The sequence below is a fragment of the Leiobunum rupestre genome, chromosome 9, assembly GCF_980474605.1.
Source record: "Leiobunum rupestre chromosome 9, qqLeiRupe1.1.hap1, whole genome shotgun sequence".
Taxonomy (NCBI): Eukaryota; Metazoa; Arthropoda; class Arachnida; order Opiliones; family Sclerosomatidae; genus Leiobunum; species Leiobunum rupestre.
Genome location: NC_143392.1, coordinates 23289025 through 23302835, shown reverse-complemented (window position 1 = coordinate 23302835; position 13811 = coordinate 23289025). Strand labels below are relative to the sequence as shown.

General features: G+C 36.2%; 2 protein-coding genes across 5 annotated transcripts; one reads left to right on the top strand and one right to left on the bottom strand.

Moving 5' to 3' along the window:
- Positions 1 to 369: 369 nt before the first annotated feature.
- On the top strand, positions 370 to 3972 carry Stlk (Ste20-like kinase). 4 transcript variants are annotated; one of them, XM_090158029.1, is made up of 12 exons: positions 370 to 471; positions 949 to 1152; positions 1237 to 1326; positions 1402 to 1507; positions 1571 to 1689; positions 2011 to 2119; positions 2185 to 2308; positions 2376 to 2547; positions 2610 to 2796; positions 2869 to 2998; positions 3069 to 3196; positions 3305 to 3972. In XM_090158029.1, exons 2-12 carry the CDS (start codon positions 1141 to 1143, stop codon positions 3373 to 3375), a joined length of 1248 nt encoding a protein of 415 aa, XP_090014155.1. In that variant the 5' UTR covers positions 370 to 471; positions 949 to 1140; the 3' UTR covers positions 3376 to 3972. The 4 variants fall into 4 exon arrangements, with proteins under 4 accessions (XP_090014155.1, XP_090014156.1, XP_090014157.1 ...); XM_090158028.1 differs by having other exon boundaries at positions 456 to 471; positions 532 to 1152; XM_090158030.1 differs by lacking the exon at positions 949 to 1152 and having other exon boundaries at positions 393 to 471.
- Positions 3951 to 6748, bottom strand: LOC149926906 (proton-coupled zinc antiporter SLC30A2-like). The gene is made up of 7 exons (XM_090158027.1): positions 6160 to 6748; positions 5959 to 6094; positions 5747 to 5893; positions 5334 to 5686; positions 5155 to 5260; positions 4705 to 4839; positions 3951 to 4635 (listed from the first exon to the last, which is right to left on the bottom strand). Exons 1-7 carry the CDS (start codon positions 6559 to 6561, stop codon positions 4487 to 4489), a joined length of 1428 nt encoding a protein of 475 aa, XP_090014153.1. The 5' UTR covers positions 6562 to 6748; the 3' UTR covers positions 3951 to 4486.
- Positions 6749 to 13811: the final 7063 nt, after the last annotated feature.

Below are 13811 nucleotides of genomic sequence, written 5' to 3'. Positions count from 1 at the left end.
AAAAGAAATAGAGGCACTGAGCTTGGATTAATTAGTTAATCCAAGCACTGAGGCACTATTGAATCTGGCGAAGTTGACCGCGAGTGCCGACCCCCTTTTCGCCAATGTAGGAAGCCATGAGATGGGCAGATTACGTGGCGCCATCGACGCGCGGTGGAATGAAATACATTATGCCTTTTGGAAAATCAACTGTCAAAGGAAGGATAGATGGCGTTGCAAATTCTGCCCATCTCCGCTTTCATACATGCGGGGGGGGGGAAGGATGAATTTTCCCGGTCAAAAACAGGGGTGCCTTAACGCGGTGATCTTCCCTCTATTTCTTTTTTATCTCTATGATTCGGAATGATTCCAAGTCCAAAGGTGAAAATTTAAAACATCTTGAATATAGTAATTCTTGTGTTGAGCGCTGCCGGCAAGTTTTTGTTTATCAAGGCGGAAAGATGCTGATGGGTCTGTAGAATTACCTTTTTTGTAAGTTTCATTAAATTATTCATTTCGCATATAAATATTTAATTAGCTCATTCAATTTAGTGCTTTTTAAGTTCTTGGTACATTCTTATGCTAAAAGAGCCTTGGTCATGGCACATCTGAAACCGAAAGTAGAATAACCGGACTTAAAGCTGTGGTGTTATATTTCTATCAAGGGTCCTTAATTATTTAGTGGGCTAGATAGCTGATTCATTTTAGTTTTTATGCCGTATCAAATTTCCTTTAATTATATTTTCAAACGGATTTTTCGCAGTTTCTCTTTATTCTTTCTTAATTCTGTTTGCAGGAGCTGGTTCATTTAACCAGTGTATTCTTTTTTCACATATTTAAAAGCTTTCACTTCTGGTACTACCGTATTTTCTGTTGCACACGATCACAGGCGTGATCAGTTGTTTTGTGACATATATTGAGTTAAAAAAATGATTAAATTTTCCATATATCCCCCTCAACTCTTTTCAGCTCTCTGTTTCATGAAATATGAACACGTAGACTGCTTACTATGTAGGCAACTTTAAGAAAAGTATTTTTTTATACCATTCTTTTACATTTGTCACAAACCCTGGAATAAGTTTTTTAGAAGTAAAAATATAAAAATTAATCACGGAATTGGTATAACAGTCTCCTGTGTCATAGACCAACCCCATCTGTTCAATGTCATGTCTGGTGAGAATAGAAACGACTTCATATTGTCTTTTTCCGCATCCGAAACATATTAACTTATTGTCGTTTGTAACTTCTCTTTACCAGCCCAATTGTTCTTGCACAAAAAGTGTCCAAGAAACCGATTCTGTTGAAGAGGGAGTTTTAGCACATGAGGAACCATCTTACCACCCTCTAGTATGTTAATTTCTTGCAAGATTTTGCATGGTCATTCAATTTTCTCATTAATTTTCATTCTTTCCTGTTTGGAAGTCTGAGGTGTCTTACCCCTGTGAGGCTATCCCTCTTTTACCCAAAGACTATACAATGCTCAAATATGAAGCTAATGCTGACCATTATGAGCTACTTTCTGTGATAGGTATTATGGTTTTTGGATTATGTCGAGTTATCTGATATAATTTTAGTTATTTTCTTTTCACAGGTCATGGTTTCTGCGATGCGGCTAAAATTTCACTTGCAAAACATGTTCCTTCTGGTCATCACTTGGCCATACGGAGGATAGATTTAGATATATGCATGGAAGATCTTAATTACGTCCAAGTAATTGAAAAATTCTCTTTGCATAGCCTTAAATTTATAAACCCCCTGACATTGGTTTGAAGTATGTAAGCTTAGTTAAATCGAGTAACAACAAAGTTACACCATGGAACTATGGTTTATTTGTATAATGCTTTTTTTTTTCAATTGTATACTACAACATGTTGAAAAGTTTTAATTTTCAGTTTACACTAGTAACTATTTTTATTTTCTATAATAAAAATGTTCACGGCGGTTATTGGACCTTCACACTTCTCTCCGAAGGAGTTTTTATAAACTTCTGACGTTGTTCATATTGTCACTGATAAAATTGTTTCTTTTCAGAATGAAATTCTTATTTATAGGCAGCTAAGACATGAAAATGTACTACCTTACTTGTGCACTTTTGTTAGTAACTGTGAAGTTTGGGCAGTTATGCCTTTGCTTTCTTACGGTATAATCGCAAAAAGATTCGTTAGTTAACACGAATTCTAAATTAATGGAACTATTTTATTTAAGGGTCCACAAAATCCATAATGAAAAATCACTTTCCCGATGGCTTGCCTGAAATTGCCATCAGTTTCATTTTGAAAGATGTTTTATTGGCTTTGGAATATTTGCACAGAAGAGGTTTTATCCATCGGTATTTTGTTTCATTATATTTAAAAACTGACCAAATGCGTAATTGATAAATGTTTATAATTCTCAAGGAGTTTGAAAGCCAGTCATATTCTAATATCCTCAAATGGAAAAGCTGTTTTAACAGGACTGAGATACTCTTGCAGTGTTCTCTGTAAAGGTCGCTGGCAAATGGCAATACACTCTTTCCCGCATGATTCCGTTCCAAACTTGAATTGGTTGAGCCCTGAACTCTTAGAACAAGTAATGGTATAAACTAATTAAGATTAAGCTCCAATTTAACAAAAAAAAATATTTTACTTCAGAATCTTACTGGTTACAGTTCCAAATCAGATATCTACAGTTTAGGCATGACCATTTGGGAGTTATCGAACGGAATAGCACCATTTGCTCAAGTTCAACCAACGCAAATGCTTCTAGAGAAAATTCAAGGCAATATCCTACAAACTCTTAATCAACACGGACCTGTTTCTTCCACGGACTCCAGTCCAGGTAAGTCACGTTGCTTTATATTGATAGTTGCGCTTTTTGCTGAAAACAGAATACTTCAATATGTATTATTAGGAGTAAAAAAGAAAAGTAGTGCAGGCTCCAACCACAAACTCGAAGATGAAAGCTTGTTCTTGAGCCAAGTGTATAGCGAATCCTTCCAATCATTTATACAGCTTTGTTTGCAAACGGACCCTGCTCGAAGGTATATTTCCATTTAATACTAGAGTTAATAACTTTATTATTATTAAAATTTATTTCTTTTTTATTTGCAGGCCAACTGCTGTCCAACTAAAATCACACCCATTCATCAAGCAAATCAAAAAATCTCAAATATCACTCATTGACGTTCTTGCAGTTGTTTCACCACCAATAACTGAATTATGCAAGTCTCAAAGCTCTGGTATGATGTTTTTTTTAATCTCTTAAATCTTGCTTTCTCTATCCCTCCCCACGTTTTCTTTTTTTAATTTATGCAAAATTTACTTTGGTAAATTTTAATGACTTTCAGATGCTGAGCAACTAGAAAATGACAATTTAAGTAATACAATAGCAAACTCTGATGATTTTTGGACATTCTAGCTCTTTTCTTTAGCTGACTCTCCTCCCCCAACTTTCATATACTTAAAATTGTTCCCAAACATCTCACCCCAAATTATACATATGGACTTGTACAGATAAAAATAGGATTTTAAACTCTCATGAGCTTATTGTAAAAAGTGTGCGTATTAAATTCCAAAATGAAGATTTTAATATACACAATTTTAAATTTTTTAAATTTTAATGTCAAAATCCAGCAATGGGTGATATCATTTAAAGGGCCACACTGGCGGATAACAAATTTGGGTGAAAATAGAGTAGTTGATCTTTTTCTGTACCTTATGATATCCAATATGGCAAAGCGTATTGTGAAATTTCTCTATTTCTGAAACTCACTGAGGCAACTAGTAAAATTTGAATGCCATTGTGACCCTTTAACCAATTCCGATACTGATTTCAAAATTCAACTGATACGGATGAAAAACCCTGACAGTCAAAGACCAAGATTATTTGCAATCGTAACAAAGGCACTATTTTTGAAAAACCTTGTAAAAAATTTAAGAAATTGGTGGTATTTCCTGATTAAACGGTAGTCACAATATCAGTGCCTAAACAATAAAATTATCATTTTGGTACCAATACCTATCAGTCATTAGTTTGTACCCATAACTAGCAAAATCTTAAGAATCTTTACTTTTTATTAACATATGATACAATTGGTCTTCAACCTTACATACAAAATATATTTCTAGTCTTTGTACCTTTAGTTGGTAAAGTTGAACAACCATTGGGTAAAGAGTGGTGGCATATCGTTTTTTAAATCCGTCATATTATCACATTTTTTATTCCAGAATATCTTTTTTGTTTTAGATCAAACTTATGATGTTGGCCAAACGCCTTAAACACCAAAATACATTTTAAATTAGGTTTTATATAAAACACAAATTTTCGCAATTTAGCAAAATCAAAAATAATTTTATATATACTTATCACAATTTATATAAATTAAACCCAAATTTTTCAAGTATAAAATGTCATTATTACATAAATATCAGGAGCAAAAAATTTTATGTAGTCTTTGCCCCCATCTTGGAAGTTTCTTCCGTATATATAATTCCACTAAACAAATTTACATTAAAGGCACTAATTGTAATTATCTCTCTGGACCTTGGCAGGTTTTGCAAATGTCCATGACTTCAGGCATGTATTTCTCCACTTGAATGGTAGCTTGGTGTATCATGTAGTTACTCTTTAGCAATTGTTGGGCTTTAGTTAAAACAATTTGAGGATCTGAACCAGAATCTACGTAATAAAAGTATTAAAATAAGCACACTTCTAACAATTTTTTAAGAATTTCTGCTGTTTAATTACTAATTGCTAGGTGAACTGCTAAAGCATTTTTATCAGTTGTTAATGACCAAATATGCAGACTATGAGCTGTTTTCACTCCTTCGATTGATTTTAAGTCCGATATAATTGCGGAATAGTCCAGATTACGAGGAAAACCTAAATTAAAAAAAAGAATTTATGAATCAATATTTCTTATAAATTACATAATTGACAAAAATTTACGACCCAAAACAATATCATATGAGTTTGTTGTTAAGTGATGGCATAATCGAAAATTTTGGGACAGGATACTAGTCACTTCCTAATTTTTGTTAGCAAAATTATCATGTTTCAATTGAATAATGCATCCTTATTTTGCCAAAGTGGGAATTTTTAATTATAAGCATAAATATCCACCACAATCCATATAGCATTGATTTCCTGGTCATTCTTATGGCAATTATATTACTTATGAATATTGTTATGACTTACCCTCCATTAACACCCATAATGCATCTCTCATAATAGCTATTGTAGTAAATAGGACTAATCCCGAAAATATAAAAGTACAAATTGGATCGGCTATTTTGTACTGAGGCTGTTTAAAATAAAGTTTTACATTATTTAGAGAATTAACAAACTTCTTTAGCTCGGATAATAAAACACCGTACAAAATATTTGATGACATAGGCGGCTATTAACACCCCAACACTTTGAATGAGGTCTCCAATCACATGTATAAAAGCAGCTCTGACGTTTATATTAGAACCTTCTGTAGAATGACTATGAGAATGACTCGTTAAACCACCATGACTGTGACCATGGGGCATTCCTAAATTGCAACACGTTCCATGTAGAACCAAGCCCATTAAGATATTAATCGCAACACCAACTCCAGAAACAACAATCATGGTGTCCGCCTCAATTTCAAAATCTCCCGTTCGGACTCTTTCAATTGCCATGAAAACTAAGATACCAGTTAGCACCCATATGATTAGCACACTGGCTACTGCTCCGAGGATTTCTAAATTGGATTGACAATGATCAATGTCTGATACTTGTTAGTTTCTTTCTTTTTGTATACCTGCTCGGTAATAACCAAAAGACATTCTTTTGGTTGGAGCTTTTTGACCAACCCAAAGAGCAAAAAGACTAATTAAAAAACTAGCCAAGTCACTTAAAAGGTGAGCAGCATCAGTCATGATAGCTAAGCTATGAGAAAAATATCCCCCTGTAAAGAAACTCATTATTTAACCAGACCAGATAACTGAATTGATACACGGAACTACTTAATACCAATAAATTCTGCTAACATAAATGTTACACATAGGCAACTGCTTATTATAAGCTGTCTTCTTGCTTTGATTACGGAGGCTGGAAGTGGTCTAACAAAATGGCAGTGATCAATCTCATCACTGTTTTCTTCATCATGCTATAAAATAAGTCGAAACAATTCAAATGAGTTACACACCTTTAATAAAGAATTAGTTAACGAACCAATATGAATGGAATGTCATCCGCATCTTCATGAACGCTATTAATTGAATGTGATTCGTCTAAAACATTAGTTACTGGTATACAGTTTTTACACCTAACATGAGGCCGGTTGTGAACTGGGGGCGTCGTTCCCAAAATACTTAAAGACCCCGAAATACAACGACAACGCTGGCAAATGCAAAAATCTTCGTCCCCTTCATTCATCATGATTTCAAGTTTTGAATTATCCAAAACAAATAGTTCTTCGTCACATTCCAAGTCTAGATTATTATTTTTCGGAGAACTGTAAAATGGGTTGTGGTTTCTCGCTCCTTGAGAAGAATTGGCAGCAGACGTTATCCTATTAAGACTTTGTTTCCTTCCAGATTTGACACCATTTAAGTCATCTTTTCTATCTACCATTGTAGAATCTTGAAACAATCATTATTATTTTATGAACACAACAGAAAGGGATAGATAATATTTGAACAATGTTATCAATTTGAAGGCCGGAACCCGGAACATACGCTGAAAGATTATATTTTTGCACCCGACATTTTCTATACCCCGGAGGTCATCCCCTCACTGCCGCGTTACGCCAAAGACTATATAAAGTTTCTATAGTCTTTGGTATGACCAAGAATGTATTTATTATAAGAATGAATTATGTTGTGACAATCGACGGGCAGCAGTGATGTTCCGCCGCGATTTAGGAATGTACTTTCCACCTAGGTCAAAATGTACTTTTGGAGGATAAAATGTACTTTTCGTTTATAAGCTGAGTGGCGCGCGCCCTCTATGAGTTTTATTACCAAAAAGCGCGGGAAATTTCAAAACGTTATTACTAAAGAGAGCGGGAAATTTCAAAACGTTTCTAGTTTTTAACTTTTCTTATTGCTATAATCATATGTAACATAATCACTCATAAGGATGCCATAAAAGCATTTTCGTTAATGAAACCTTGTTCAAGTAATATGACGTAAATTACGTCACTTACAACTCCGTGACGAAATACGCGTCATCCACTTTACCGATTGGAAACGGAAGTTAGTGAGAATTCCTGGCGCGTTTCTGGCTTTGTCCCATGTCAAGTTTAGCTCGTGCCTCGCGATCACATGATTTCATTTCCATGGTAACCTTTTCAATAGCGCAAGGATTATAAGCATTTCTGTATTTTTGAGAGGCATACTTATCAGTAATTATGTTACACATGCTATAATAAAAGAACAAACTTTAATAACGCAGATGTTCGTAGGTAGAACTCAGATGTTACATTACACAAAATTAGATGATGGACGCGAAAATTGTAAATACAAGAAATGAGTGGAAACAAAAATGTGGACATATTTTCAAAAACTTGTTTACAGTCTCCTTGATTTTGATAAGCCCAACTGTCCAAAATCTCCTAAAACCCACCCCCCCCCCCCCCTATAGTGTGGTGAAAACCCGAAAAGAAACAGTAAAATAGTAAGTACACAAAACATTCCAGAAAACAAATGTACACCTGTTACCCCGCGAGAGATTCAGAGCGGCCAAGTAGATTTCACTATTAATTTCCTGCATTTAAAGCTGGTCTGTGTCTGCAATAGAGGTTAACCCCCCCCCTATTGATACTGATGAACGGTCAAAAGAAGAAGTCCGAAATATTAACTGCCTTTAAAACGCAGCTGCCCTTGAAAACCAGTATTCCAGTAAGTCCGAGCTATGAGCGGAGTTTCGCTATCTATACAGGTGGCTGAGGTGGAGAGGGTGGGAGAGCGGGGGTTTACAATGGAAATTCGGAGATAAGCAGAAAATTTGTGATGGTTAAATTTAAAACAATCCCCCAAATTAAAAAAATGTACTAAATATATGTCAAAAATATAAAAATGTATTTTAGTTTCATATATTTTCAAAATGTACTAAATACGTATCTAAAAGTTTACTTTGGTATCATAAATTTACAAAATGTACTAAATCAAAAATGTATTAAAAAAGTACAAATGTACCGCTTGGAACATCACTGCCGCGCACGTTGAACCACGTCTCGCGCGGTGGGAAAGACAAAACGTCACCGGCGTTTGATTTCCCTCGCGTAAATTTTAAGCAGCCAATGAAATACCAGGACTATTCGTTTTATTTTAAGCGGAGGAGCGTACTGGGGGGGACCAACGAGTAGATTGAGAGAAAGGCTAAAAACCGTCTCGACATAGACATTCTCCCTAGGTATAAATAAATACATTCTTGGTATGACCAATTGACCATAGAGGTAGAAACAAGTGGTGTCACAATTGAATCTGGCGAAAGTGAGCGCGAGTGCCGACTACCTTTTCGCCAATGTATGAGACCATTACATGGGGAGATTACGTGGAGCCATCGACGCGCGGTAAAATAAACTACATTAAGCCCTTAGGAAAATCAGTTGTGTGTACTATTTACTCTGCCAATCAATAGGTGGGGCTAAAAAATCCTGGCCATCCCCGCTTCCCATACATGGATCGGGGGAAGGACGAAAAATATCGGTCTAAAACCCATAGAAATAGAAATTAGACTAGAAGCACGATTGGATTGGGCGGGGACGTACCAGCTAGAAGGCTGCCATCAGAGTGGAATCGCGATAGTCGCGCCATCTCATAGCAACAATTTAAACTAAATAAGTAAATATGGTCACGTGGAATAACATAAAACAGATCGTAGGCAACGTATTAAAAACTTTTTTATTTATCTGACATTATATTAAGTTATTTAAACAGCTTTAGGAAAATCATAAAAATCTCAAGAATCTACTATATCTACCGTGTCACCCTTAAAGTCACACGTTAACTTTGCGCAATCATTGTAAGTCTGAAATACCACAAATCATCACAGTTTATCTAAATTTTAATTATTTCAGTGTGGTTTAAATTATGCCTACATGAGATTCCAAAATCTTGGTTTCAGTGTCTTTTAAACTATCATCAGTATTAGTCAAGTCAAATTGAGTGGTTTTCGGTAGTTCACTTTTTCCGTAAGTTTTCTGAAATAAACTCTGATAAATAGGGAAACCAAATAACAATTACTAAAATCAATAAATTGACATACTCTAGAAGATGTAAATATGCTTTCTTCTGGAATAGATATTTTTGTGAGCTCTTTCAAATTCTTGTTTTAATAAAGAAATTATTCATATTTCAGTTAGTTTTTTATTTCAGAATGTATAGGGTAATTTTAACTTGTGTAGGTGCCTTCCTTTTTGAAAGTAAATTTCATCCGGCAGAAAATGTTTACTACACACAAAGTCATATGAAGTAATTGAAGACGGAGTCCAATTTTCGCGATTTACCGATAAAACCCATTTTCCTAGTAATTCAGCATTTCTAAAAGGAAATTTTAGTGTAAAAAAATCTCTTATTCCGAGATTATTATAAAATATTTACTATAATATTACATACTTATGAAATGATAATTTTATTTCTTTCTCAGATCTCTCTTTACAATGTGAAAAAGCGCAGTTTTTAACCATTTATGCGGATATGCTTTTAGACGCAAAATTTTAAACACGAAAAGGCCACCGCTGCACACGACGTGATGCGCAGTGGATCGCCTTTTTTTCCCTCTTCGAAATTCGCGTCGTAGCCATGGCGACAATGTTTAATGCGTTTGTCAGATGGCGCATACATCGCGATTCCACCCTAATGTCAGCCTTCTAACTCGCCTGTTTCCCTTGGGATTGGCGGAAAGGGCAGTGCTTCTAGTCTAATTTCTATTTCTATGCTAAAACCAGGGCGCCTTTACGCGGTAATCTTCGCTCTACTTATTTCTATATCTATGGGTATGACTCGATCGGGCTGGGAAATAGGGGTTTTTTTTTAAACTGGTCCTTGTGACCTTCAGACCCCTACATTATTTTACAATGATTTAGGTTGTCCTTTCTCTTTAATTATTTTACTAGCCCAATGTATTTGTCCCAATATTAGAAACATTTGTTTACACAGTAACACAAGACCCTCCCAGGCTTAATCTATCGTCGTAAGTATTAGCATAAGTGTATAATATTTATTCATAAGTGTGAGAGCTAGTTCTTTAGTTCTTTAGTTCTTTATTTGCTTAACAAAAGGTCTGAGACCCATCACGTCAAAACATCGAGAAATGAAATATGTACAAACAATAGATAGAATTATATACATACTTTGAATATAGAGAAGTAATAACGATAAATTTGTTAAGATAAATTTTTGGACACTTATTCGTAGAGTTCAAGTTTCAAGTTTCAAGTTTATTGAATTTTTTATGAAGATACTGAGTTTGCTTGGAAATGCCCTTGAGATAATCGGGCAGAGAGTTCCAGTCCCGGGTGGATAAGGGTAGGAACGAGTGTCTGCGGCACGCAATGCGAAGACCTGGGAGAACCACAGATGCCGTGCGTTGACCGCGGGGATTTCGTAACCACTGAGAAGCGCCCCTTGGCGGTGAATGACCGAGTTTACTATGACCAGGCGTTTAAAACGGCGACGAGAGGCAAGCGTGTTCCACTTGAAGTTAGTGAGAACATTTGTCATACAGGTGCTCCATGAAAAGCCGATGCTAGCCGCGAACCGAATAGCCCGTCTTTGGACAGCCTCAATTGAATCAAAAGTAGCTACTTTTGATTGAATGGATACCGCTAGCCGTGGCGGGTGCCCAAACGGCCGAGCAGTACTCTAAGATAGGGAGAATGTAGGTTTTGATACCCAGAAACTTAGTGCTGAAAGAGCAGTGGGCACAAGACAGACTGCATTATGGACTTCGTCACCGTATTGCATCCGCTTGCTCCCGAGTCACACGTAGCCTTTGACTTGTTGTTGATACAGTACCTTAAAAAAATGCAAAAATTCATATAGGCCTCGGTATTCTAACTTTGCATAATAAAAGTCCGCTACCAGCTGCAGCAGCACGCATCGCTGTTCACTAAATACGTTTGGTGGAAAGTTTTGGAAACAAAATACAGTAATTCCGAGGAGCACTGAGTCCGAGATTCCTAATTTCCGACTAAATTTTACCCCTCGTTATTCGGCTTACCCCAGTCTCTCCCACTGTCTTACTCCTATAGTCCCACACTCACTCACACTCCCAGTGGCTCCCAAGGAACCCCTCCATTAGTTTCCCACTTTCCCACTATGCGCTCCACCTAACACTACAGGATGGCAGATATCTTTATAGTTCCCTCTAGTGAATGTACAAGAACAAAAGAGAGAGAGCGAGAGAGTTGAGCAATTTAGGCAACTTTGAACGAATCGAAATTAGTAGGAAACCCGAATTATTAAACTGGTCCCAGCTGAATTTTCATAATTAGATGGCATTAATAAATTGGTCCTAAGGACCAGTGAACCCATAGATATATGAAATAGAATAGATCCATAAATAAATCTGGGGATGGCACCTAGGAGCAACGAACACAACACCCCACACAAGGAGAACGCAAAACTCGTGGATTTTCTTGTGTACGTTCATCGTAAAGGCTCGTGACGCTCGTCCAATGAAATTCGTACACAACCCTTCGTTAGCGTGTTTAAAGGCTAGCTGCGTTCTCCTTGTGTTTGTTGCTCCTAGATGGCACGATAGCGACAGCAAGCAGACAACCGCTATTTACTATGGAAGATCGTGCCACGCCATCTGTTGGAGAGCAAAAAAAATTATGAAAACTGTCACATGAATCTTTATCGTCAAAACATTTATTTGAGATTATAAGAAAAGAAGTCTATTAACTCAATGGAAACCAATAACGAAACGTGGTAATTATTATTATGAACATAAATATTGATGGCATATATATATATATATATATATATATATATATATATATATATATATATATATATACATATTTATATATATACATATTTATTTCCTTTAATTTATATATCTAGTCAACAGGCTAGCCATAGATGAGTATGGAACAAAGACTATATATAAGCTTCGCTTACTAGACAGGCGTGTTCCTAGGAAAAACCTGTTAACACCTCTGTAGCACTGTAAAAGCTGGGTTAATATTTGGACCTGCGGCTAGAGGCGCCACTAGTAACACAACTCAAACTAGGGGAAAATTTTGACCAGCGTCGAGATGGAGCCACAATCGGTATGCAAGTTGAGCCATAGAACACGCCTGTCGCCTGTCTAGTAAGCGAAGCGTATATATAGTCTTTGGTATGGAACATTGCATGAAACGCCAGGTGATAAATTATTCTCTTTGGAACAAAATTAATTTTAAGAGTTTGTCTGACTTTGCTGTATATTTTTCTTAATCAGACTTATGCGATAATGTTCGATACCCACTTCGGCATCAAACATATGTTCATAAAGATCTGATAAAATTTCGATATAATTCGCAGAACTGCAAGCACAATGTCCAAAGAGATCTTATTACATTGCATCGTTACTGTCACATTTTGAAGAATGCATGATTCTGTGAGGCGGCATATTTTATAAAGACTTTTTTGAAGATTTATGCAAACCACCATTGTTCTTGAGTTGAGTGAATCTTGAATGCCTGTTGTAAAAGTAATTGTGCTCATTTGGTTGATATACGAGTGCTTGCAAACAATTTTCACCCTTTAAGATCTTGCATAGTTTTGAAACCATGAAGCCATCAATGTAGAAAATCACATTTTCTCGGACAATTTCAGTTCCAACTTGTAATTTCTTTATACAACAATTATTATTATTATTTTGATAAGATTGTTTTTTTTTAAACCTCAGTTGGAATTGAGTTGTTAACAAGTCTTCGTTTCCCATTTTTCAGTTGTATTTTACTAACAAGGAAATGGTCCCTACACAGAAAATCGTCTTTAGATGGAGACCAGACCCTCCGATTTACAGCGGCTATCCATTTTAACAGTATTTCATATTTCGAAAAAAGAAATTGTTGTAATACCACTCAGGCAAGTGACATTGTTAAAAACAATTGTAGGTCAATATAACTATTAACACAAATATCTTGTCATACTTATGAAATAAACATTTTTGTTACTTTCAGAATAATTTTGACATTTTGCAAAAGCGCAATTTTTAACTATATTTACCAAAACAATAATTTCGATCAAAAGCTCTTTTTTTTATTTTGGGGATGCAAAAATATCTACTAATTCCAATTCACGGTATTTCATAGTCACCGATGGATGGCATTTCACGCGCTATTCACAATCATCAAGCAGACTTCCCCAGTAAAATATCTGTCGTCCGCTAGCTGTCGCTTGCGTGTTTTCTCAAAGGGCCTACTCCAGCGTAGGGTATCTAGAATATTTGTATATTTCCTATATCTATGAGTGAACCCATGAAACTATCCAACGCTAGGGACGGGTCGCAGGCACGCATTTCCCTATCACCAAAGATAATTTAAACTCGTACCCTAGATTCGAAAACTGAGAGCTTTCCCATTGACGGTTTTGTTTCGAAGCGTTTACCCTTTTCCGGCACGTGACCTCAGAAAAATCGGGCTCCATCGGTTGCGGTAAGGCTCAAACCATGGAGCGATTTTTTTTCTGAGTTCCAGCGGGAAATGGGTAAACGCTATCGGCAACGCAGGAGAGAGTGATTTCGAATCTAGGGTACGAGTTTAAATTATCTTTGCTTCTGTGAAGAACGCCCGTTAACGGCCCCTCTCGTTTCCCCCCCCCCGCGAGAATTTGGTGATTCGAAAAGAAAAAAAGTAGTTTCTTTACGCCACCTACCATTCAGTG